At 41.5% G+C, this 25015-nt stretch overlaps 1 protein-coding gene across 11 annotated transcripts in view; it reads left to right on the top strand.

The window, feature by feature from the left end:
* LOC135279919 (protocadherin alpha-C2-like) overlaps nt 1-25015 on the top strand; it is a 179108-nt gene that overhangs the window by 135209 nt on the left and 18884 nt on the right. For all 11 annotated transcript variants that reach the window (XM_064387492.1, XM_064387497.1, XM_064387498.1 and 8 more), the window contains 2 exons: nt 3438-3496; nt 5619-5707. In XM_064387492.1, the coding sequence (XP_064243562.1) occupies nt 3438-3496; nt 5619-5707 (148 nt within the window). The remainder of the gene's footprint in view (nt 1-3437; nt 3497-5618; nt 5708-25015) is intronic.

Genomic DNA, 25015 nt, shown 5'->3' on the forward strand with positions numbered 1-25015 from the left:
TTTATGACCAGAAACATTAATGTCTGTGGTTATGTGGTTGCCAAAATGTGAGTATGGTGCCTGGAAGAAGCAGCAGGGGCAAACTGGTGGCATGAGGTGCAGTGACAACCACTTCCATAGGCACCTGGATAGATTCTGCCTCCTCTCACACTGTGATGGTGATGGGCTGTAACTGAATCAGAAAAAGCAACTGATGGGAAAAAAGGGAATGGTTTATTACTGCTCTGCCGGGTCATGGGATTTCTTTCACCTACTGACAAGACTGCTGGACTTGCTACATGACTTCCAAAAATCTCTCAGGGAAGTGGCAACTAAAATTACCTTCAGCCTAGTAGAATGTGCTGGATTGTGATAAACGGAGTCTTGTAATGAGCTGGGGAGGTAAAAGAAGCAATATTTTCTTCATCAGCATTGCATGACATAGTGAGAATGTGGGGATTTACAGCTGGGGAGCACTCGGACCCCTTCAGAGCCTGTGTTCTTCTTTGTGCTCCCTCTGTGCTCTCACACAGCTGTGCCTTGTCCTGGTGGGGTTGGTTTAGGACACACTGCACATGTCACAGCCTGATCTGTGACAGGGCTTTGCAGAGGAGCCCAGTGGGAGCTCCTGTGCAGCCCCTGGGACTGCCTGAGCACCCAGCTCCACTCGGAGATGCTGTCCTGGCAGGTTTCAGGGATGGTGAAGTTGGACTGTTCTTAAGCAGAGATATAAACCAGCCCAAGCTTGTAGACTGTGAATTCCTCATGGATTTCTAAGAAGCAGCACTGCTGCAGCTGAGCTGGGGAGAGATATTCCTGAGTAGGTTTGCTGCTTTTGCTGTGCTCAACCTCTGTTACTGGTCATGCTTTGTTGCTTTTCTAGTCCAGTCTCATTTAGAGATGTACTGAAATAACTTTTCACTTATGGCCAGGGAAACAGAAAGAATTGCATTCTGTAGCAGAACAAAAGGAGAAGCCAGTTGTGCTGACAAAATAGAATTTTCACTGATTTTGTCAGTTGCAGGACACTGACCTGTGGTAACACAAGTGTGGGACAAATGTGCCTCTGGCTGAGCTTTGAAAATACCCAGTCAAGCAGCCAGCAAGCATGTGGTAAAACTGGGTGAAAACAGGTCTGCACAAAGGCAGGCTGTTGCCCAACTGCCTTGTGCTCTGGCTCTTCCTCTAATGACTTCAAAAAGAAGTCACAGATATTGATTTTTTTTTAATAGTTAAAAATGCCCCCAGCCTCTGACGGTCAACTGTGGCAATAGTTCCACCTCCAGAGTAGCAACATCCTGTTCCCTCCTTCCTTCTTCTGCTCCTCTGGGAACAGCACTGCTGCCCTGCCCAAGGAGTCATAGCAAAGAGAGAGCTGTTTGGGAATAGCCAGAAGATGCCAGAGCTTCTGGACAGTAACCCTTGAAAATACCAGTCTCCTAATTTCTCATGTATTGACATGAGGAGTCTTGGTCCATGCATGTGAAGTGAAAAAGGGTTTCATTTCTAACTAATGACTTTCTCCTGCCACCATCACCCATATAAGATCTGATGTTCCATTGAAAACAGAACAGAGATTTTTGTTTTCTAGCTAAGAATTGGAAAGTTCTCATCCAAAACCCAAAAATCTGTGTACTATGAGTGGTCGTTTTCCTCTTTTGTCACTCCTACCCAACTTTTTCAGTGCTTTCATGTAATCCCACTTTATCTGTGTTTTGCCTGGGACTGTGGTAAGATTCCTCCTCCTCACATTGCCTACAAGCCTGTACAAGTTAATAACCTGCATCTCTCAAATTGCAAAATAGAACAAGAAGTCCAGCAGTTCCCCTGCTATAACAAAACCCCCAGTAGAAGAAAAGACAAATTTTCTGGTGTCATCACCCTTCATACTCAAGAAAGGCAAACTCAGGAGAGGCTCTGATCAGTGTGTGTTGTTCTCTATCCTCTTTCATTGACTGTTACTACGTGGTTGACTTTCGAGTTGCTTTGACATCCCTGGGACTGAGGCCAAAATGGAATTAATCAGAAAAGACTAGAACTATGCATAATGGGTTTCTTGTCAAACCCCTTTCTGCTAAACTCAGCAGAACCTGAGCATGACAGAGAACAGGGGGCTAAATGGGAAGGAAATTGCTAGCACAGATGTTTAATGTGTGGTTGCAAACAGCAGTCTCCTCCTCCTTTTTGTGTAACTCGGACCATAAAGAAGACTCATGTGTGCATCATCCAAGAGCATCTCAGCCTTGAGTGATGCTGGACCTGGGAAGTGTGGTGATAGAGCAATACTGTAAGTTGTAATTGCTCCATTTTTGTTTGAATAAAACCTATTGATCCAGGGAAAAGCATATGCCAAACCTCAAGAGGAAAGACAGAGTTGGCTTTAAATAATTCAGAACATTCAACACTTTCTTTTTCTCTTTCAAGTAATGGGGTCAAATTCATTCCTGATCTGCCTCCAATAATCTGAAGAGAATTAAACCATTACTGTCATTTATTATTTGTGTGATTGGCACCGTGCAAGACACATCAGGAATGAATGTAGTCCATTATGTTTTTGGATATAAGTTCTGTCTTTGGATTCCAGTGCCTGAACTTAAGCACTCACTACAATATCACCTACAGAATAATGTTTTTAGTATCCTGAGAAATAACCTTGGTATGTCCTCAGGGCTTAATTTTAAGGGACCTGAGCTTGCACTCATAGGCTGTAGTTGAAAATTACAGTGACAGTCCCCTGACAATGTGAAAACTATTTTCTGGAGCAATTTTTGATCAACAGAGGATTTCTTAATTAACTCCTTATTTAGCAAGTCATGCTGCAGCACATCAGCATATGCTGAGGTTTGTTGGTCAGAGGGCATTGCTGGCTATTTTCCCCTTCTACCTTTTATGCCCTCTCATGAATATGGAGAATCTAATGGGTTTTGGTATTATGGATGTGTCTGTCCTTAATAAAAGACTTGCTGCAGTCTGCAAATCTGATCCCATCCATTGCAGTCCTCTGCAGTACACTGAATTTCAGCAGAAACCTCACTGCCCCACATCCCCCTCACGTTTGTACACCCTCAGACAGATAATATTCAGTGCAGGAGCTTGAGTTTCTTCACCTTATCAGGTAAACAAACAATGTATTTTCTGGATTTCTGATGTTGTTTATTTTATCCTGTGCCCAAAATGTTGATGAATGTATGAAATAACTTTCCATCACTTTGCAGCATTAAATGTTGTTCCACAGAGATCACCTCTAGCCACAGGCCTTGGTGTGCAGACAAGTTTATTGCACAGACACTCCCTGTGTGCCCATTGGAAAGTTTCTTTCGATTTATAGGGAGATTTGGCAATTCACAAAAATTGACTATATCCATATAGGCTTTTCTGACAAAATTAGCCAGATGTAGATGCTTTCTAGCATGTTTTACTGCCACTAACAGCATTGTCCTGGGCTTTTGTTTCTACAGCCAAAACACCCCAACCCGGACTGGCGCTACTCTGCATCCCTGAGGGCAGGAATGCAAAGGTATGTGTGGTGTTTCTCCAGAGAAGGGGAATTCTGTCCTTTTCCTCTGTGGAAAGGACAAAGTTTCTTCTGATGCCCTAGACTGATGGTATCTATGCTGAGGTGGAAAGCACCTGAGTTCTGCTGCTGTCACTTCCAATCTTCACAAGCTACAGATTCAGTCTGACTTGCATTTTATACTGTTACTGCACTGCTGTAGGACTGTGCTGTTCTTTCCTTTTACCTTCTGTTTTTGTATCCATTGACTGTCAAGGCATAATTGTTCCAATTATTGAATCATTTAATTGTCATTATATACTTTTTGTTTATTTTAAAGCTCCCTGTAATCATCAGTGCTGATGTTTCAATAGTCAGTCTGCATTTCCATCTTCTTGTTTTTCATTACCATAAAAGTAGCTGTTCCTGCAGCAGGTTTATTAACCACATGCTGCAATCAAGAAGATTAATGCAGTTGAAAGGACTTTTTGAAGATATGAGATGGATTTTCAAAGAAGGAAAAGTGAGGCTTTTGTCCAAATCTCTTTAGACATCTTTGAAAATCCACTGCCTAATACCGCAAGCAGTCTCTGCTATAATTTTCTACTCAGTACACTTGGATAAAGAGAATTATACTAAAATTGCATCTGTAGAGCCTAAATCAAACAGTATTTTTGCTCTTCCTAAGCAGATTAGTATACTGGTTCTATGTTCAGGTGTAATCAGGTGTGATGAATAAGATTCCTGTACAGGTGTAGAGGCAGTTCTGAGGCTGCAGTCATTCCCAGTGGCATCACAAAGGGCAGGATTGCATGGGTTTCTCAGAATTGTTGGTGCAGTGGTGCTGTACCTTTATCCAAGAGTCTTTATGACACTGAAGTCCTGAATTCAGAGTCAAACTGTGCTTCATGTGGGTGAGGACACAGAGTGACTCCTCTGACTTTGGGATGCTGTGTAAAAAGGAATCTAAACCTCAAGGACCAAGAGCAAAGGAAGACAGAGCAAGCTTGACTTTGTGGCCTACTGGGCAAGCTCCTTTCTTTCTTTTCTATTCCTGCTGTGACTTTCAATTTTTTTGTAATCCATAACTGCAAAATCAGTGGACAGTCTGGGTGGGGAGCAGGATCCTGAAGAAGAAATTCTGCCTATCTGAGCACCTTATCTGCTGGTCCTGAGTCAGGCATGCTTTTGTGGATCCACATTCCTTCCTATACAAAGTACAAGGTCTTACCTGAAGCTACTTGAACAATTATTGGAAAGTAAGAGTTTTTTTAATCCCACAAGACTAATGGGGCTCTTCTGGAAAATTGTCCATGTTCCTCTGCTCTCCCATCAGCAGCCCCTTACCTGAAATCTCAGGTTCTGAGCCTGTGTGCCCTGCCCAGTTGATGGTTTTCACAAAATGCTGATTTTTTCATAAAACTTGTAGAAATTTGGTGCCCTGGATGTCTGCCACATTTGGATGAAACTGGCCCTTAAGTTCAGCTTAAGGAAGTGTGAAAGGGAGTGTGAAGCCAATGAGCAGAGGCAGGGACACAGTCATGGAATCCTGTTTCTCTTAAGGAACAGCATATAAACATCATGCTTGGTTTTGTATTAAAAATAGCATATTTTTTTCTTTTCTTTCCATGTAAGGTGCAAATTGGTGCTTTTGATGTCCAGTGCTCATGATGTGACGCTAAAATTTGCTGTATTAGTTTTTGCATTTGAGAAAATGCATTTCTCTTCCTGAATGGCTCATGGGAAATATGCAGTAACCCAGGAAGGTGGGATTTCTTAAAATGGCATAATGACAGAAGCTCAGAGCTAACTCCAACTTTTTAATCATTTGCCTAATGTTGCTACATCCTAGTAGCAAAGATGTGTCACTTCCCTATTAGTGCCTCCCAGTCAATGAGAGCAAAGTGTCCTGCAGGTGTGTTTGTTTTATAAGTTACTCCACGAGTGGATTTTAGTAAACAATCAAAGGTATTTTTTGCAAGTCAAAACAGCTGCTTCTCATGCTGCTAACATCATGCAGTACTGTAGGAGTATCTGCACAGTAATAAATAGTTATGAACTCTGATAAGCAGCAGGAAAGGGAAGTGCTGTGAAGTCCAGGGCAGAAGGGAAGTGTATAACCCAAGTGTGATATTTGCTTACCCAGTGCTGTGCATATGGAGGAGCAAGGAGTCCTGCGTGGAGGAGCAGCAGGGCCTGACCAGCAGTGGCCAACAGTCTCCAGTGCTACAGCAGGTAAGGACGTGAAAATCCAGAATATTTGTGAAGAACTGATGTGAACTGCAGTAGACCTCCTAATGCTGCTATTTACTTTTTCCTCTGTTTTATATCACTGAGTGAAGACCCTCAGATGAGCTCTGCTGCTCAGAGCATGTTGTTAATAACCCCAAAGCTGTGGGTTCAGTCCCCATATGAGATATGAGCCATTCCCTGAGGAGTTGGACTTGATCCTTGTGGGTCCCTTCCAGCTCAGAATATTCTATGATTTAGATATAAAGTTCTTGTAAATTATTCTGTGGAATTGAAATAGAGTGGAACAATAAAGCATAAAATGCATCTTTTTCCTTACTCAGTCTCAGATGAGCACTGGAGATAAGAGTCCCTGAGCCCAGATTTCACCCTGCTTTTGGAGGTTACTGGTTTATGTAATGGAATAATGGAATAATGGTTCAGTTCTGATATGTGTATTCAGGTGTGTGTATTCCAGAACTGGCTTGTCCTCCATTTCAAAAGAACAGTAAAACTGGGGTAGGAGCTTATCAGTTTTCCCTTTGTTATTTTTACAAAGCCAGTAAGTGTCTTTGAATGTCTTTTCTCATTTTACTTTTCTGTGGTGAAATTAGACCTAAATTTTTGCTAGCTATTTTCATTCACGAATACATGATGATGGAAACTAAAATGTTATTTATTTGTCAAAATAAATTACAAAAAGCATGGTTTAGAATGTAGCTTCATTTACTCTGTCACTGACTGATGACTTCACAGCAGTCAATAAGAATTGGCAGAAGGTTCTCATGGAGTTTAGAAAAAAAACCCCACCTGGATGTTTTGCAGTGCTGACAAAAAAAAATATTCTCACTTTTGATTTTGAGCAGGAATAATAGAGACATAGAGGAGCAGTCAGTCCCTGTTTTCAGCCATGTTTCAGCCAAACTAAACTGTAAACTCAGTGGATGCCCTGTGTAGGGTGGTGAGCCCTGTATGGCAGCTCTGTGAGCACTCAGTCAGGAGTTGACATGAGGAGTGATGCCCATATCACAGAGGCAGCTCAAATGCTGGGCAGTGGGGTCTACAGCAGCAAAACTTAAAATTACTTCATTTAATCTTTCTTGGTGCAAACCTTTCTTTCTATTTAAATGGGAATTTCACCTGGATAAAGGGCTGAGGAAGAACCTGAGAATTTGCAAATACAGTTACAACATCCACAAAGTAATGGTGCCCAGCAAAACCTGCACTGGTTTTGCAGAAGGGCTGTTTGCAGAAACAGCTCTGGGAATTAATTTAATATATAATGGAGCCCTAGGCTATGATCAGCTGGGGTTTGTGTGCCTTCCTTCTGCTGCAGGCTTTGCAGGAAGACACAGCCTTTGCAGAATATGAAGGGTGTGTGACTGTTGAGCTTGCATTTGAAAATGTCACCACAAGAACACTCCAACCTTTGCAGAGGCTTCCCTCAGGCTTTTGGCTGTACTGATCTTCCTTGACTGAGCACTCAGTGCTTTGCCTCATACCCAGTTTAGTATGGATACAAACATTCTCCCAGATGTTTCCATGCTGGTGCTGCCAATTTCCAAGCACCTGAACGTAAGTGCAAAGGTAGGATGGTTCTGTCATCTGAGGAGGTCCAGTGGAATTTGGGTCCCAGAGCCCTGTTCCCCTATCTGGAGTCCTGCTTGCTGTTCTATTTTGGGTCTTGTCATTTTGGACTTGCTTTGAGAACCTGAACATCTCTTTGTTTGAGCAGCAGTAACCCTTGGCTCTTATTGCTGCTTCCTTCCCTGACTTGTGAGGCACTTGTACAATGAATGCATCCCAGCAAAAAGAAGATTATTTTATTTTGTCTTTGTCCACTCTCAAGGGATTAGCAACCCTGATATTATATTAATTAGACTTTTCTCTTTTTTTTTTTTTTTTTTTTTTTTTTGGTAGTGGGTTTCAGATCATATTCTCCTTCTCTCTTTGTAACCAAAAGCTTTAGATGTCCCTGATCCTTAACAGCAAAGAGGTGTTTCATGGAGAAATCTCAGGATTAGTGGTTGTCTTAGATTTTGTAGCCTCAGTACATCATACATTTAGCAAATTACTACCACTGCTTTAGAATCCTGCCTAGTTTCCCACAGATATCTGTTTCAGTGCTTCTTTCCTTTTTTGGTTTAGGTTCAAGACCTGTAATAACAAGTGAAGTGTTAAATCAGTAAATCATTAATTCCTACTTTATAGCTGAATTCCAACATAATCAGATGCTTTTCAGCAAAAATGTGTTGCCCAAGCAAAACCTGGTCCTTATTTGACTGACAGCATTCCTGTTGATTTTACTGAATATTTCAACCATGCAAAGAACAGTAAATCTGGATGTGGCATTTTTAAAATTGTGTTTACATCTTCTTAGGCACCAGTCCAACCAGTTGTAAGTTTGCAGTTGGAAGACTTCTGGGTGAGGGGGGACAAGAAGGTTCAAACTCCCTCTGGCTTTGAATTTAGCTCTCTTGGCATCTTGTTAGTTCCCCACAAGCTATATAGTGAGATCAGGGAATGAAGACACATTTCTGGTTTCTGCTCCATGTCCTTTGGCAGTTTTGGCAATTCTGTCAGACTTTAGATGACCACTGATGTGAGTGAACTCTGATTTTTTGATAACTAACTCAGAATAAATGGAGTCTGATTGGCAAAAATGGTGAGAGCTCATAATAAAAACTAAGATGAACAGAAATTTTGCTCTAGACATAAAACACTGAAGATTTCTGAATAAATCAGACTTATGAATAATTCAGAGCTTAGAGTTAGCAAGCATTAGACAAATCTATGTGTATTTCTCTGTGCTGCTGGTTCCAATCTACAAAACAGAACTGGTGTAATGCAAATGCTTCAAAATGCATTTTTGCTAGACAAAAAAGTCTAAAGATGCTTTCATAGGACATGTAAGACTCAGGAGAACAATAAGGACTTGTGATGAAAAACAGTCGTGAGAATTTCTACTCCTGTATTCAATGTAGACTTTATATGTCTGCAGTAAATAAGGCACTGGGCCACACACTATATGTAGGGAAGGGAAAATAAAAGACTTCCATTCAGACAGCTCTGTAAAAGAGGAGAGGATTTAATGATAAAATCTGCACCTGAAATCTGTGTGTGTATGTAGGTGAAGCTGTGGGTGAAACACTGGCATCTCTGAAGTACATGTCAAATAGCCCACGGACTTTCAGGAAATCAGGATTTCAGTGTCTACACTCATAAATATGCACAAGAGACAGAATTAAGATTGCCTAGGCAAATGCCATCCTAAAATACACTAATTTGTACTTCTGATTTTGCTGTGGTAACATTCTTCTAACTATATCTGCTATTTCTTTTCCTTTTCTCAGGGAATTAGCTGGGGAGGAGAGGTGGTAACACTGTTTTTTAAAGCTCCAACACGTCAATGTCCTTCCTGTGCTGGGGCCCCAGAGCTGGATGCAGTGCCATTATTTTAACCTGTCTGCACTGCCTGGGCTCTCCCAAGGAGAGAAGGACAGCAGACAGACCATCATGGACTGCTTGGGAGCACTGCAGGAAGAAATTTTTCCCTGTGAGGGTGGGCAGGCCCTGGCACAGGGTGCCCAGAGCAGCTGTGGCTGCCCCTGGATCCCTGGCAGTGTCTGAGGCCAGGCTGGACAGGGCTTGGAGCAGCCTGGGACAATGGAAGGTGTCCCATGGCAGGGGTGTGGAACAAGATGATAAATAATCCCTTTATACAAAGCTCTTTGCATCTCATCATCCCAAATCTGAATCTTCCAGTGTTTGTCCTCTGAAATTTGGGTGTCACAACTTTCCTGGCTTTATTCCATTTTTCTTGCTGTATCTTACTTCCTGCCTGTGACCTTCTCACATGTACCATGCTAGCTAGGGATATTCCCTGTCCACATACTCCTAGGCTACTCTGGGTTTACACTGGGAACTACAGTTTCTCTGGAACAAATTTGTATTGCTCTCAGAGGAAGGTTCCTGCTGCAATCTCCTGGAATGCAGACAAGGTCCATTGATGGGGCATGATATGCAGAATAAATTAGGAATTCAGAAAACTAAATGTGAACCAACTGTAAATATGTCAAATAAGCAAAATTTCCAGAAAAGTAAAGTCAGTCTTCCTGGTGAGTTTTGTGCTGCTGGTTTGGGGTAGGGTGTTGTGAACAGAACAACTGTGGGAAAACTGTGAAGGACAGGGGTTCTTGTGTGGATTTTAAGAAAAATATGTCCAAGAATGCCTTGATAGGGAAAGAAATCTGTTAGTTGTGGCATTCCCAATTCTCTGTTTCACAGACTAATTTGGAAGTCAAGCAAGTAAATCCAACCTGAACAAGAATATTATATCTGAAAGAGATACTTCATTCCAGTGAAACTGTGAGATGAGATACAGGATGATAAGGCAAGGAGAAGAGACCTGAGCAGAGAAACCTGAGGGCATGAGAGGGGACACTATTGTTTAATGAAGGGGTGGGACCACAGTTGGGCTAGAAACAATTTATTGCTCACATAAACATCAGTCTCAGAGGCTGTGAGATTTAAGAGGGCAAGCAGTCAGCCATAGCTCAAAATGGTCACAAGACAATATAGAACTTTCTAATCCAATGGACAGTTGTCACAAAGTTCATTTTTCTTTTCTAACCTATCACCTTTATTTTGCTGCACTGTGGATACTTTTATCCAATGGGCTTCTGTCTCACATGTTTCTATTATAACATCTAAAGTCTTGCTTTACTTTATACAATTACACCCCTACATTATAAACCCTTCACCATCTTATTAATACAGTTTTTTACTTACTTAAGGCATATTCTTACTTACAATATAGAAACATAATTTTATGATTTTTCTGCTTAATGTCTGTGTATTGTATTTTTACATCAATTCAAGCTTCTCCCAAAGCTGCAGATCAAACCCTTCAGTATCTGTGGAAGTTTCTATCTTTCCATTTCTCACATCACACCAGTAAAAATCTTGTATACAAAGGTGAGCACAGAGGATCTGGTAGAGAGAAACAATTGGAAGAGATGCTAGAAGGTCTGTAGGAGGCAGAAAGCCTTGAGAATAGCAGTGTTGATTTTTAAGTGACTACTGAGCACAGGTCACTGGAAAGAAGATTGGCACCCTGGGCTTGGGTAATAGGTTGAGATGAGTGGGTCAGAGAGCTGCACTGCAGTTGTTCTTTTCATGGCATAACCATTTGACATTGTCTGCATCCTTGAGTCCGTGTAACAGCAGCACAGAAGGAATGGAAAGTGTTTTTGGGGGGACTGAGTCTCACTGTTAGAACAGACACTGGTCTTAAAATCAGGCAGGCATTAGAGGAGAAGCTGTTAAGGGCCCCACAGTATTGTCACAAAGCTCTTGGCAACTGAATTATTCCTATAAAAATCCAGTTTAAGGAGAAAGAGCCTAAGAAAATAACTCAGAGAGTGATGAGACCTAAGTTGTCACATATTTCTTATGAAACAGATTTACACTATGGCTGTAAGTAGAGGACAATTTCTTCCTGAAATGTCAGTGAATTTCTGTTCTCCTTCTCCAAATGATCTTCCTCATCTAGAGAAAAAGGGTGTGATTAAGACTCATCAAGCAGTCACTGCAAAGAATGAGCAGGGGCTGAAAGTGCTGTTTCTTTGAGACTGTTAAAGGTTAATTTACAAATAACAGCACTGCTCTGGCTTAGCTTTAGCAGTTCATTGATTAGAGCTATAAAAGATAAGAACTAATTAGCAACCCAGAGTACAAAACCGGGTTCTTGGTTTGTTGCAGAATGCTGCAGCTGTTTAAAATGGAAGGAGCTAGAAAATGCAGCTGTGCATCTCTACAGCCTCTCTCTATTTTTTAAATTAATAACCAGTTTTCTATAGAATTTCATAATTCCAAACTTCAAACCCAGAAATATATAGAAAGCCAAATATCAGCCCTAAAATTCATATATTTAGTGATCTAAGAAACATTGTGAAAATATATGGAATATTTTAAAGAACAGAAGAGGGGGAATACAGAACAACCTAGTTATTTATGTTTCTCATGAAAATTAGTCTTCAAAACAGTGATTTCATAAATTCCCAAAATGAAGGTCCTAAGCAGCTCCTAAGAATTTGTAGGAAAGAATCATAGAAATCTGGTTCACAGCCTCTTGAATCCTGGAAGAAATCATGCCCTTAAAGCACACTAAAGTAATTATTTGAAGCTGCATTATCTATCAGCTCAGTGGAGTCTGGGGAAGGAAATAATGCCAGCTTGCTAGTGTGGCTGCAGTGCACTGCCTAAACTGAAATAGAAATAATCTGCAAGGGCCATATCTGGATAAATCCCTTTCTTTTATTTTACTTTTAGATTTTGGTTATTGAATTCTTGAGTCAATTCCAGCCACTTGCTAAGACCCTCAACATGATGTACAGCCCTCAGTTTTGTCCCTGCTCCCAAAACACTTTATTCCCAGGACATTCCCTGCATGCTTCCTGCTGTTTGGTTTTTCACTTCTGTTTATTCCATTTTCACTCCTTTTTGTTACCTATCTGGTTTGCCAAGTATGTACCTCCCTCTTTCTAATTTCTCTTGTTTTTTCCTTTCATCTAATGACTTTGGTCTCTTCCTGCTCATCTGTCCACTGTCTTCCCTCTGTATTTTTATTTCAGGAATGTTGAAATGTAGGTCACCAGCTTGGCCCCACATCACCTTTTCAATATTTCATACTGAACTAAGAATTTTCGGGGATAAATGCTTCTCAATTTGACAGCCTGCTGGAAGCTGGAGAGGACTGAGAATTTCAAATGCAACTTGTAGTGAAGAAAAGCATTTTGAAATCAAAAGGACTTTTTCAAAAGAACATGTCCAAAATACATATTTTTTGACAGATGCAGCTTGACATACTGATCATTATTTTTTAAAAGCTGATGACTGTTATGACCAGGAACTTATCTGCCTCACCCCATCCAAACTGTGGTTGAACCAGCACTTTGGGCTCTCAATATTTGGAGCCAGGGCTGGGTAAATTAATAGGTTAGTTTAGATTTCTGCTCAGCTGAGTGAGCAAAGAGAGGAGGGGATGATAAATGATATTATACATAAACTGCAGTCATGACTTGGCTAAAGTTAAATTTACCTTCTGTTAATTTATTTTCCTCTTAGCTGTAAAACCCTCATGACTGACCTGAAATAGTGTTTGTGATCTTTATCAAGGGGTCCATTCTTTTTCAGCAGGGTGTACCAAGTAAATGAGATTACATGGATGAGAGATTTAATACCTTAGTCCTTGAAGGCTCAGTGTAAGGAAAAAAGGATAGGACTCATCAGAATTTGGAAAAGGCTGATGCTGGAAACTTCTAAATTGTGTGATCTCTTTGACTTCATATATTTGAATAAGACTTTGTGTTAATTTTTGACTGTCAAAGAGAATGGCCTTGGAAGAGTTTATGTCTTCATCTACTATGGCAAATCCCAATTTCACCTGCTGCAAATATTTGTGAGAAGAATTTCCCTTTCTCGTTAGGCCCAGAATGCATTTGTGCATCTCATCATTTAGTCCAGTCCCTGTGTATGTGCATCCTTCCTTTTGGATTAGGACCACATTTGTCCCTGACTGGAGCCAGTGGTTGAATTTTCCCAAGTGGAGATCAAGTCCAATTTCTGATCCCCACATGGGGTGATTGTTTCAATGCAGGTTTCCTAAAGGCAGGACTGATGGCTCCAGCTGAGATGTAAGTAACCCAGGGGACCTGCAAAATTTCTGAAACCAGAAATTAAATAAAAGGGGCAAAAGGCTAGAGGTTTTCTGTGACTGAACAATATGAAAAAAATCTTCTGAAACTATGGGCAAAAGCTGCTGCAGCTCCAGACTTCATCATTTTAAGAAGTGATAAAGAGATTTTACGTAAGCAGTTTATCTGGCTATAATTTCTATATTTAGGCACTGGGAGAAAGTTTAATAGCAATAACTCCTTGTCTCTTTAATTCATCCTTTTCTGCAACAATGTTTTTCCTTCCTCAAAATGGAGGTTTATGTTAAATTCACACTTAAAAAATAAAAATATTTCTCATAACTGAGCCAAAAAATAAAAGGGGTGGGGGGGCAAATATAACATTTGCCAGATTATGTGATTAGTTCTTAGACATCTGGTGGAAATTTAGTTCATAAATATAATAAAGTTGGATTTTCAAATCTAAGTAACTTTTTCACTGTTTGTTGCTTTAGGCATGTTGCTCTTTGTGGTCTTCATAACAATACCAGTGAGCTTTTCTTGTCTGCCCACTGGTAATATTTTGTAGCTATACAGAAGACATGGATTTTGATTCCTGTCTTTATTATTTTCTCAGCAGTTTCAATAAATAAATAGAAAAATCACTCCCTTGCTGCTGTACTACCTTGGGTTGTGATCTTGTCAGAACTTATAAACTAAACAAGTGTTTATCTGGTCAGTACTTCAGGGAATTGATGGTAATCAAATTGTTTCCACTTGAGCTTACAGCTGCTTTATTTTTCCCCTGTTGTGCCTTGCTTTTGTGTGCATGGTTTGGGGGTTGTTTTTTATTTCTTTCTCTACTGCTGTGGGCTTAATTTTATTCTGTTTAGATTGTTTTTAAAGAAAATATACTCAAGTAAATGTTAAAATAACCCATGACATTTATGATCCCAGATGAAGTTTAACCCTGTTATCTCTTGCAATATACAATTTGCTATCTGATACAAAATAGATGGATAAAATAAGGGCATTTCTAAGTAATCCTAAGAAATTCTGGTCTGGAATGTATTTATATTGTGAGTGGTGGAAGAAGAAATGAGGCTGAGGGAATCCAGACCACTCTGTGATATTGAATCTTCTCCTAATGGATGTCTGCCTGTGTGCAGCACTTTGCTGTACACAAGGGTCATAAATGTATTTTTCATGTGTTTATTTTTGTAACCAGGCATTGCTTCAGCGTCTGTTGTTCATGTTGTAGTGTGGCAGTGCCTCTCAGGTCAGATGGTGCTGCACCAAGCCCACACAAACAGCAAAAGACAAGCCTTGCCTTAAGGAAGTTGCCACTGACATGAGCAGGGCAGACAAAGTCTGGGAACACAAGGGAAAGGACATGTTCATTATCCTGCTTTAAAAAGAGGAAAACCAAGAAAATTAAAATTATTCTTATCACAGAGTGCTCTATGGGGATGGTGATCAGCATCCACCTGGTCCAAAATGCTCTCAGTGCAGCAGGAGGGAATGAAGAATAACAGCTTTGTGAGACTGTTTTGGGGCTCTCCTTCCCTGCTCCTTTCCAGCTGCTGAGCCATGCAGAGCCCGTGAGGTCAGGACTTCCTGAACACTGCAGTTATTCCTGTTTCCCTGCAGTGCTCACAGCCCCTTGGCCTGTGAAGTCTGACCTTTAGCAGCTCCCAAGCCCTGCTGCTAAAGAGGCAGGCAGAGGCTGCTGCCTGTTCCTCTGGGCCATTGGAGAGACACTTTCTACAGGAGTGACAGGACAAGGCAGAGTGGGTTTAGATTAGATTTTAGAAAGAAATTTCTTCCTTTGAAGGTGGTGAGGCACTGGCACAAGTTGCACAGGGAAACTGTGAATCCCCATCCTTGGAAGTGTTCAAGGCCAGCTTGGATGGAGCTTGGAGCAACCTGGGATAGTGGAAGGTGTCCCTGACCATGGCAGGGGGCTTGGAATGAGATGATCTTTAAGGCCCCTTCCAAGCCAAGCATTCCATGGTACTATAATGATGTTTCTCTCTTGTGAACTTCTCTGATCTCTTGCCTGTACCCTGATTTTGCTGAGATTCCAGAACAGGGCTGCACAAGGCAGAGAAAGCAATATGTGCATGTTTTACCAGCACACATTCTGCCTATTTATGTAACATTGACCTGGAGATGCTGATTTTACTCCAAGAGCTAAACTCTAAAATCATTCAGTCATTACTTGTGTGCACTCAGAGGGTGCAATGAGAGATGTAAAACAGCAATAGCAGCACACAAAGGCTTCCCCTTCATTAGGGGGATTTAATTCTCAGAACATCAAGGCTCTGGCTGTGGAGGAAATGAATCTGAATGCAGCTTCTCTGCTCTTGTCTTATATAATTACAGTCAGCCATCCCTAAAAGCATCCCCTCTTAGCATGCACGCAACTAGCAAAATAAATGGGTTGATTAGGAAGGAAAAAAAGCCACACCAGAAACCCTTTGTGGTCTTGTGGAAATTGTTCCTCTGTGCTTATGCTGAGAAAAGGAATGTGCTGCTTTTGTTTGCACAGGTGGATAAAACAGGCTCAGAGAACACAAAGGGGACTTGGTGCAGCCTGGATGTCCCCACCCAGCATGCAGGTCTGGGGTCAGATACTGAGAGGTGACCAGAACAAACCAGTGAACAGCAGCAGGCCGTCCCAACACAAAGCTCTGGAGGCTGGAACTAGAACAGAACTGACTGAGACTGGTTTGAATATGATGAAATTAATTTTTTTCTCTTTTTCTTGAGTTGGTTATTAGGAACAGGACAAGTCCTTCAAGAGAATGAGGGCATGGAGTGACAGGGCAAGGGGGACTGGCTTCAAACTTAGAGAGTAGGTTTAGGTTGCATGTTAAGAAGAAATTCTTCCAAGAGGGTGGTGAGGTGCTGGCAGAGGGTGCCCAGAGAAGCTGGGGCTGCCCCTGGATCCCTGGAAGTGTCTCAGGCCAGGCTGGATGGGGCTTGGAGCAGCCTGGGATAGTGGAAGGTGTCTCAGCCATGGCAGGGGGCTGGAACTAAGTGAGCTTTAAGGTCCCTTCCACCCCAGGCCCTTCTGCAATTTGCTGTTGGTATCCCAGTTCTGTCTCACGCCTGCCTTGCATGACTTCTTTTTGGGCTGTTCTGAAAAGGAGTTTTTGAAAAAGCAAGAATTGTTTCCTGGCAAGCAAATCCTGTGCCCGTGGATTCCCAGACTCTGGTGGTGTGGGTGCAAGGGGGGATCTGAGGGGCTGCACAGGGAGCTCAAACTCCATTTGTAGGTCAGACCTCAGGTGTATAATACTGAAGCACATGGAAAACAGGCTGCTGTCCTGGCTGGGAGAGGCGCTAATTAGATCCCTAATTGTGCAGCTAATCTCCTTAGGCTCACTTAGACAATTAAGGGCAAGAGAGGTCCTCTGCCCTTCCCTCTCTGCATTTGTCCCTGTGGTTACTTGAGCTGGCCAAGGGATTTTGCCTGAAATCATGCCTTCTTATCCTGTAACACCTCCTTGGCCTAGTGCCTGGGCCTTTGGATAGCTTATTCTAGTTAAATTATTCAAACCTTGAAAAAAGAAACATTTCCAAGATGTAAGCTCTGATCTTCAAGTAGTTTCAGCAGTTTTTTCATATGCAGATTTTTAATGCATTGAGAGGCACTTGAAAATCCAGAACACAGACTATGCTTATAAACAATCAGGAAAACCATGAGCCTTCTTTAGTCCCTTTGATTAAATTTTCTTATATTTTTGTTCCACATAATCGCTTGAATGTGGTAGCTGAGTTTAAAGGAAGAATGTTGTAAGACACAATAAAATGAATGACGTTTTGACCAAAGGCAGTGAGTTAAAAATGGAAAAATAAATAATAAACATATTATCATAATACTGAAAAATGCAGAACAAACGATTCCTCCCCCAACTTTCCTTCAAACCCTGCCTGTAGACCTTACAACTTTGCTTTTAAGAACCAAAATCCAAACTGGAATTTTCTTTACCAAGGAGCACTACGCATTAAACACATCTCAGGATTTGCAAAGTACATTCTCCTCATTCCTGCTCTCTGCTTTTCACTACCTTGTGCTGCATTTGTGATCCACTGTGCTCCCAGGAGCAAGACACTGTCATTTTAGTGGTAAATCAACTTGCCCACCCATTGTGGGGGTGAAGTGGTCATAATTAATAATTACAGCAGCTGAATTGTCCACTCTGCACCATTGCAGACCACTCCTGTTGTCCTCTCTGACAGTATGACAGACAGACTCTCATGGTAACAGTGTCCTTCCCAAATGCCTGGTGTCAAATGTCTTCAGTCACATGTGGAGGATAAATTCTCTCAAAACCCTGTGACTGCAGCATGCACAGAGTGTCAGCAAGAGGAGCGGGCCAGCAGCACCCTGCTGATTCGGTTTCCAGGTGATTTGTTCTCTCAGTTACCATGAATAATGTCATTTCTTCACGGGGAAAATTACCTGTTCTCAGTAGATTATTATCTTGCTGCAAATTTATGCTAAGTAGGTAGCCGAGTCTCTCACATGTGTAGCTGCAAACCAAAGAATTAAAATAAATTAATAACATTAGTGTCAGATTATCTGCTTCATTTATTCCCAGACTTCAGTTAGGAAAAATAAAGCACCATGAGGAACATAATACTTTTCTTTTAATTGAACTAATTTTCTGTGATGCAAGAAAGGTGACAGTGTTTCTCCAGGACCACACGTGCTGGTGACTGCTCTGGGTCCCTGCCTTTTCCCCTCTGAAGAATGCAGGTGCAGTTAGACAGTAAAACTATTTTCAGCAGTGAATTCTGGAGGCAGAACAAAGCACATTTTTATTGTTTCACACTGTAAATCAGTGCATCCATCCTGGTGCACAGGCTTTCAAACTGCAGCTGGACCTATCCAGAAGTAAATGGAGAAAAGAGAACTGCTTTACTTCTGGGCTGACAGGCAAAGTAATTTGGTGATTTTAATCCAGTTCCCCACTGGCAACTTGCCACATTGCAGAAAACACTCTCACAACTGAAACTAATTGGCAGCCCCAGCAGGGAGGCCAGTGGCTTGTGTAGGCTAAATCCATGCAGGTCAACTTCTGATCTTCTCTGAGGCATCTTGGCCAGACAGCGTGATGGAAAGCTTGGAGCATTTCTGCCAGCTTTGGAGCTGTTCTCAGTGGAAAATATATTCCCAGCCATAAATACTGATGCTCCCAGTGTTTATTTCTTGATGCATTTTTATGAATTTTGAAATTATATGCCAGATATCATTTTAAAAGCTTAGTGCTCATCAAGGTCCAGAATTAACCTTGTTATTCTTGCCTGGTTTTTCTCCTTTTACCACTCACAGATGGCAAGTTTTTGTAAAACTGCATCTGGGTCCTTCATAGCTATGATGTGAGGTCAGCTCTGGCTTTGATCTTCTTTGAAGATGGCTTCATTTTAATCTGCAGATTCTCCTCTCCATTTGTTCATTTCCCCTGACCAATTTGATTAAACACTAGCTTAAGAGCTCTTCATCATTTTTTCATGTGGAATAAAAAATCATCAGAGGATGGAATGTAGGTAAAAGTAAAACGTAGGTATTACTAATCTAGCAGTCAGCCTGATTGCAGTTTACCTGTGCATTAAAGGAGAGAAGGAGGCAGTTAAAGATGCTGGAGTCTCTCTGTGAGAAGAGCTGAAGCAACCCTGGAATTGGTGCTCAGTACAAAATCACTGCTGAATTGGCCTTCAGAGTTGCTAGGAAACCAAAATACAAATCCCTAGTCTGTAATGCACAGATATCATGAGCATGACAGATTTTGGCTGCTCTTCCTCTTATTTTTGTTTTTCCCCTTTCTTGGTGGAGGATGGAGAGAAGCTGCACAAACCAGTTTGAAGAAAACCTTAGGAAGCTGATTTCTGTCCTGATGTCTGTAGTCCTACCTGCAAACCACTTTAATTTTTAGAAGGAGCTGTGTTTCAACTTTAGGAAGAGCTTGCATGCATTTCATTGAGATTATGTGTACTAAATGAATGGCTTTATGTAGTTCCCTATCGGCTTTTACCTGTCTAGGTCTCTTCCTGGAAGTGTTCAAGGCCAGGTTGGATGGGGCTCAGAGCAGCCTGGTGTAGTGGAGGAGTCCCTGCCCATGACACAGGTTTGCAATGAGATGATATTTAAGGTCCCTCTAACCCAGGCTATTGTATGAAATCTTGGGATTTTGTATTTTGCTTTTTCTGTTAGTACTTGCCATATATTCCAGTCCTCTAGCAAACCTCCTCTGATACAGAATTAGCTGGTTCAGGGAACCACTCTGCCTGAAGAGGTTTGTGTAGGCTCAATTTTCACCTCAATTAGCTGCTGCTGAGAGCTTAAACTGGCACAAAAGGGGTCAGGGGTACTACAGACTGGGTGGGTGGGACTGCATGTTGAGAACAAAGGACTGCTGTGCTTATAGAGAATCAGACTTGTGAAAACAAGGCAGAGAGAGGAAAGAACAACTGATCTTGTAGAGTTGATCAGAACAGATAATGAAAAGCCAAGATAAGGACTTTCATTATCTGAGTAAGTAAAACACAAACAGTGAAAGTGATACTATGTCTAAGAATAATAAAGCATTTGATAAGGGGTTTGAGAAGTATAGTAAACACCTGAAAATATTATTTCTTCTAAATTTGCTGCGTCCAAAGTGTTTTTATGGATTAGCATGTTAAATAAAAATCTTCTTGAAGAATATAGAAATGCAGCACTCGATACATCAAATTTAGAAATTACAGATGAAATGCAGATTAATTACAGCTATGCTGTAACAAATTAGACAAGTAAGAAACTAAAAATCAGGGAAGAAAAAGAAGATGAGATTTTGGTTGACCTTTAGTCTCCTGTGGTGTCAATGATAGCATCCCAGTTGGTCACATGAACTTGTGCAGCAAATTCTGGTGGGAAGAAGTGATGTGTTACATTTAATTTGTCATTTCCTTGAGCAAGTAATTAAAGGGATCAGCTGAACTATGTTCACTAAGTTCCTTTTTCACTGTTATTTGAGTAGTTTTATCATCACTACTGGAAATGCTGTTTTGCAGCTGTAAGTGGAAATACCCAGACTCATGACTGTAACCTTTGCCCTCTCCTGGGAAAGACCAGCAGTGATCTGGGTGTGGAAAAACATTTACTCCAAGTCTGGATACAGCAGCTATCCAGTCTTAAACAAACCAGGTACAAGAACCCACCTGGTGGGTGGAAATGTAGGATGAGGATGACAGCCGTGGCATGAATGTGCAGACCCAGAGAGTCTCAGTAGATCCTCACCACAAAGAGCTGCCAGGCATTCAGCTGCCAGCTGGGCAGCCTGATCAATGCCCAGTTCCATTGCAGATGGGTTGTGCTGCCAGCTGCAGTACCATCAGCAATGCTGATGAGCAGCAATACTAGATTGGAGAACCAGTGTTGGATTAATGTTCAATGGCTGCTGGGCAATTGCAGGCTGAGGGGAAGAAACCCAGCCCCAGGAGACTCCATTATTTGGAATTTATCCCAGCAGGCAGAGTCACTCTTGCATGTGGCTGCAGTGTTGCCTGATGAGATTCACAAGAGAGAAGGGAGAACTCATTTGTGTTCTTCTCCCCTTCCTACAACCTTTAAGACTGTTTCTAAGAGCAAGCTGAAGTCAAAACAGAGCCCACTGTTCATGAAACTACTGAAATGCAGTGGCCATCAGATGCAGTAATGGCACTGTAGAAAGAGGAGGATGAAGAAAGGGAAATATTATCTTCATTACGATAGAAAGCAAATCCACAGCTAAAAAATTATTGTACAATTTGCGGGTAAGCTAAGAATCATCATTGGCAGCTCATTGATAATAATGTCAGCTATTTCCACCATCTGAGGACAAAGTGACCTGCCCAAGGCAGAATTTCCGGGCTGTGGTGCCAGGACTCTGTTCTGCCAGACAGAACTGTCTGTCTGTCTTTGCCTCAGCTTTTAGGAGGCATTTCTGGGAGTAAGTGCTTGAGGGCTTGAAAAAAAAGAGTTGATATATGCAGACAATAAAGGAACTAGACATCTAAATAGCACCCAATGTCACTGAATTACCTTTTATTTGGAAAGATAGCAAGCCCAGAGAAAAATCCTCATCTCATACCCTAGAAGTGGGTGTAGGGGGTCTGTAGCCAACTGGAGTCCTGGAAATGAGGGAAAATCTTCCATGAATGTTTATCCAGAGCTTTCCATGGAAAGTGAGGCTGCTCAAGCAAGTGATTGTTCTCTCCTTACACGGGCTGACCAGTCATCCTCTGACCTGCGCCTGCTCCTGTTACAAAACTAAAATGCTGAGGTTGTGGTGAGGAGGCTGTTAATTGGAGACCCCAATTATCTGTATATTTAAAAAAATTATTTTTAGCTCAATCACCCAACCTAGTTGATGTCTTTCCAAAATTATACATAGTGCCTAGAAAGTAAAAGAATTTTTTCTTTCCAAATATTCTGTCAGTCTTTGATACTACTGCTTGGGATTTAGGTAATATGCTGATGGATTCTGGCTAAAGTGGGCAGGATTGCATTGGGCTCTGCTGTTGAGGTACAGCCTGGGAGTTGGTGTAAACAGTAATTAAATATTTGCTCTGCCATTTTGAGTTCATGGCAATAACCTTTCCTTTGAGCTGTGCAGAGTATTATATTTGAGAAGGTCCTTGGAAAGTAATTGCCAACACCATGGACAGAGCTCAGTAGGCAAAGATAATCTAATTTTAAAAAAATTAAACTTCTTATTTGTTTTTTCTACATCATTAGAGATGTGATTTTTTTTTTTACTTCCCCACCCCCGCTTGCCCAGCTTTTTCTAAAGCCATAGAGATTATAGATTTGATTTTGTTTAATTCTGTGATTATGTAATGCTGGAGCAGCTTTTGAGCCTTCAAAAACTCTAGCAGCCATCATGCAGCATGCATAAAAAGAGAGAACTGGGCATTTTGCATTTCATAGTAATTCCTGGTAAAAAGTGGAGCTGTGTTAACTCTGTGGTATTAATTTTTGTGAATATATTGTGACTTTTGGAAGCATAAACACATCCTGAGTTAGATTTATAGTTATGGTTAGCTCAGATACTCTTGGAACTGGCAAATAATTGTTCTTGTGGAGCAGAGCTTACTTTCTGCCCTGCCATATGCTGAGTTTTTGCTTTCTGGTCTGTATACAAAGCCCTACTTTCCCAGGGGGACTGAGGAGAGAGGAGATGATTTTGGTTTGAATGGCCTTTATTTGATCTGCAAAGTGGCAGCTGTTGCATGTTTGTTTTTTTTTCCATACAGAAGATTTAATCTGAGACTGTGCAATTCTCATGTCAAATAATGACAAATATACAGCATGAATTAAGGCAAATAGAATATTTGGGTGTTGAGATCAATTTAGTATTTGTGAAAGGGAACAAATTGTTGCACCTGGAGTGAGGTCTCTTGTTTGCAGCACAGAAGAGGTGCTGGGCAGAAATTCTACCTCCTTTGCAGACCTGCTTCATCTGGAAGAATCCAGGCTAGCAGCCACTGGCTAATTCTTATTTAGGTGTTAATAAATCTTTTTTTCTCAGCTGAGGTTGGCACCATCACTTGACAGAGACTCATCCCTTCATAACACATGTGCTGGGAGAAATCAGGTGCAGCAGATTCTGGAATTTGGGAGTGAAAGCTTCCAAATCATGCTAATAACTACAGTTTTTGAAGCACAGGCAGTGCCACACATCTGGGTTTTCAGAATAACTCCAGCACACCTTTATGCTGAGACAACAATTTGAATGTACAAACAGAGTTTCCAGATGAGAATGTCACTGCCTAATCGGGATAAACATATTCAGGTCAAGTGCCAGATAGAGTTATGCAGGATAGCAGTGTTGGTCCACACAGCCTTTAGGGAAGCTGCATAATCCTGAAATACTGAAAAAGAATCCAGAATCTGGTGCACAGCTTTGGAGGAAGCCATCAGAAGATATTTTTCTGTCTTGCAGACCATGATTATTGATTACGCAGTTCTGTGATTCTCAGCCACGAGCTCTTCATTGACTGGAATTAGATTTATGAGGGCAGTTGCTTTCTCTGCAGCATGTTCTGTTTGTCACAGATGCCTGGGTAAGGGAAAGCACCTGTTACAAAATGCATGATGGTCTAGAGAACAGGATGGATAAACAGACCATGAAATTGCGTTGGGTCAGTCCTATGCTGCCAATCCCAAACATTCAAAACTTAAGCCTCAAGTGACTTCCTTTTGTTTGCTTTCTGGTGTGTTAACAGCCAAAATTCACTTTTTTAAGGTTTGGGGTTTCTTTATTCCCATGTGAAACCTGAGATTCTCACAAAACTACTGATATTTAAATAAAGGGACCTGTCAAGGTTGAATGGCTATGACACAATTCCACATGGCAAAGACTGGAGACACTAAAACCTCACATGGAATTCTCTACCCCACATGGGGAGAAAAAGCTACATGGGAAAATCCAGGCTGTAATTTATGCTCTTTCATTATTTAATTGTGTTAAAATACAACAGCCACAAGGGGAACAAGCCTGATCCTTTCTCTGTGTGTTAGACTATGGTAGTGCCACCTGCTCAGCATTTTTCTATCCTAATGTGGCTTTTCTTAGTGAGCCCAAAGCAGAAATACCTGGAGGAGCAGCAGAAAACCTGCGGAGCTTTGTGACAGAGTGAGGATTAGGAGGCAGGAAATGGGTGATTCACTCTGGCTTCTGAAGACAAGCATGAAATCAAAGCTGCAGGCAGGAGTGGGAAGGATATTTGGGAGGAGTATGAACTGATTCCTGAGTTATTTATAGGGGAGAAGAGTGGGCTTTGCCTTAAGAAAACTCTGCAGGTTTGGGTGCAGTTGCAGACATATTTGTACAAAGAGGAAACTTTGGGTGGAAGGACAAACAGAAGATTCCTGCTCTATCCATGGATTAACGAGTTTATCTGAGCCTCCTTAGTGAGGGTGAAGCCACCCCACTTACACCACTTGGTATATTTTGGTGAAAGTCTGAGGCCCTGAAGAGAGCAGCTGAGCAATTAACACAATATTTTCAGTAGCTGCAAACACTTTTGTTGTCATATTGTTGGCTTTCCCTCTCACTTCTTTTTTTAAGTTGTGTTTTTATCTCTAAAAAACATGTGCCAAGGGAAAGCTCTGGTGCCTGAAAAAAAAAAGAGTAAAGCCATCATAATTAATTTTTGTTAATTGATTCTCTCAGGTACTAAAAGCTGTATGGCTCATATCAGTAGAAGCACAGAACCACAGAATTATTTGGGTTGGAAAGAACCTTAAAGATCATCTTGTTTCACCCCCCTGCCATGGGCAGGAACACTTTCCACTGCCCCAGGGTGCTCCAAGCCCTGTCCAGCCTGGCCTTGGGCACTTCCAGAGACCCAGGGGCAGCCACAGCTGCTCTGAGCACCCTGTGCCAGGGCCTGCCCACCCTCCAGAGGAAGAATTTCTCCTGTAATCCAAATTTCCCTATTTCAGTTTGACTCCATTCCCCCTTGTACTATCACTGCAGCTCCTGATGAAGACTCTCCCTCTGGTATTTGTTCTTGAGCCTAAATATTTGTCCTCTCTCAGGTATTGTCCCTGCCTGAAGACTGACACTTTAAGCTTTAAGCAATTGGCAGATCTGCTCAAGCA

Source organism: Passer domesticus, chromosome 13 (assembly GCF_036417665.1).
Source record: "Passer domesticus isolate bPasDom1 chromosome 13, bPasDom1.hap1, whole genome shotgun sequence".
NCBI lineage: Eukaryota > Metazoa > Chordata > Aves > Passeriformes > Passeridae > Passer > Passer domesticus.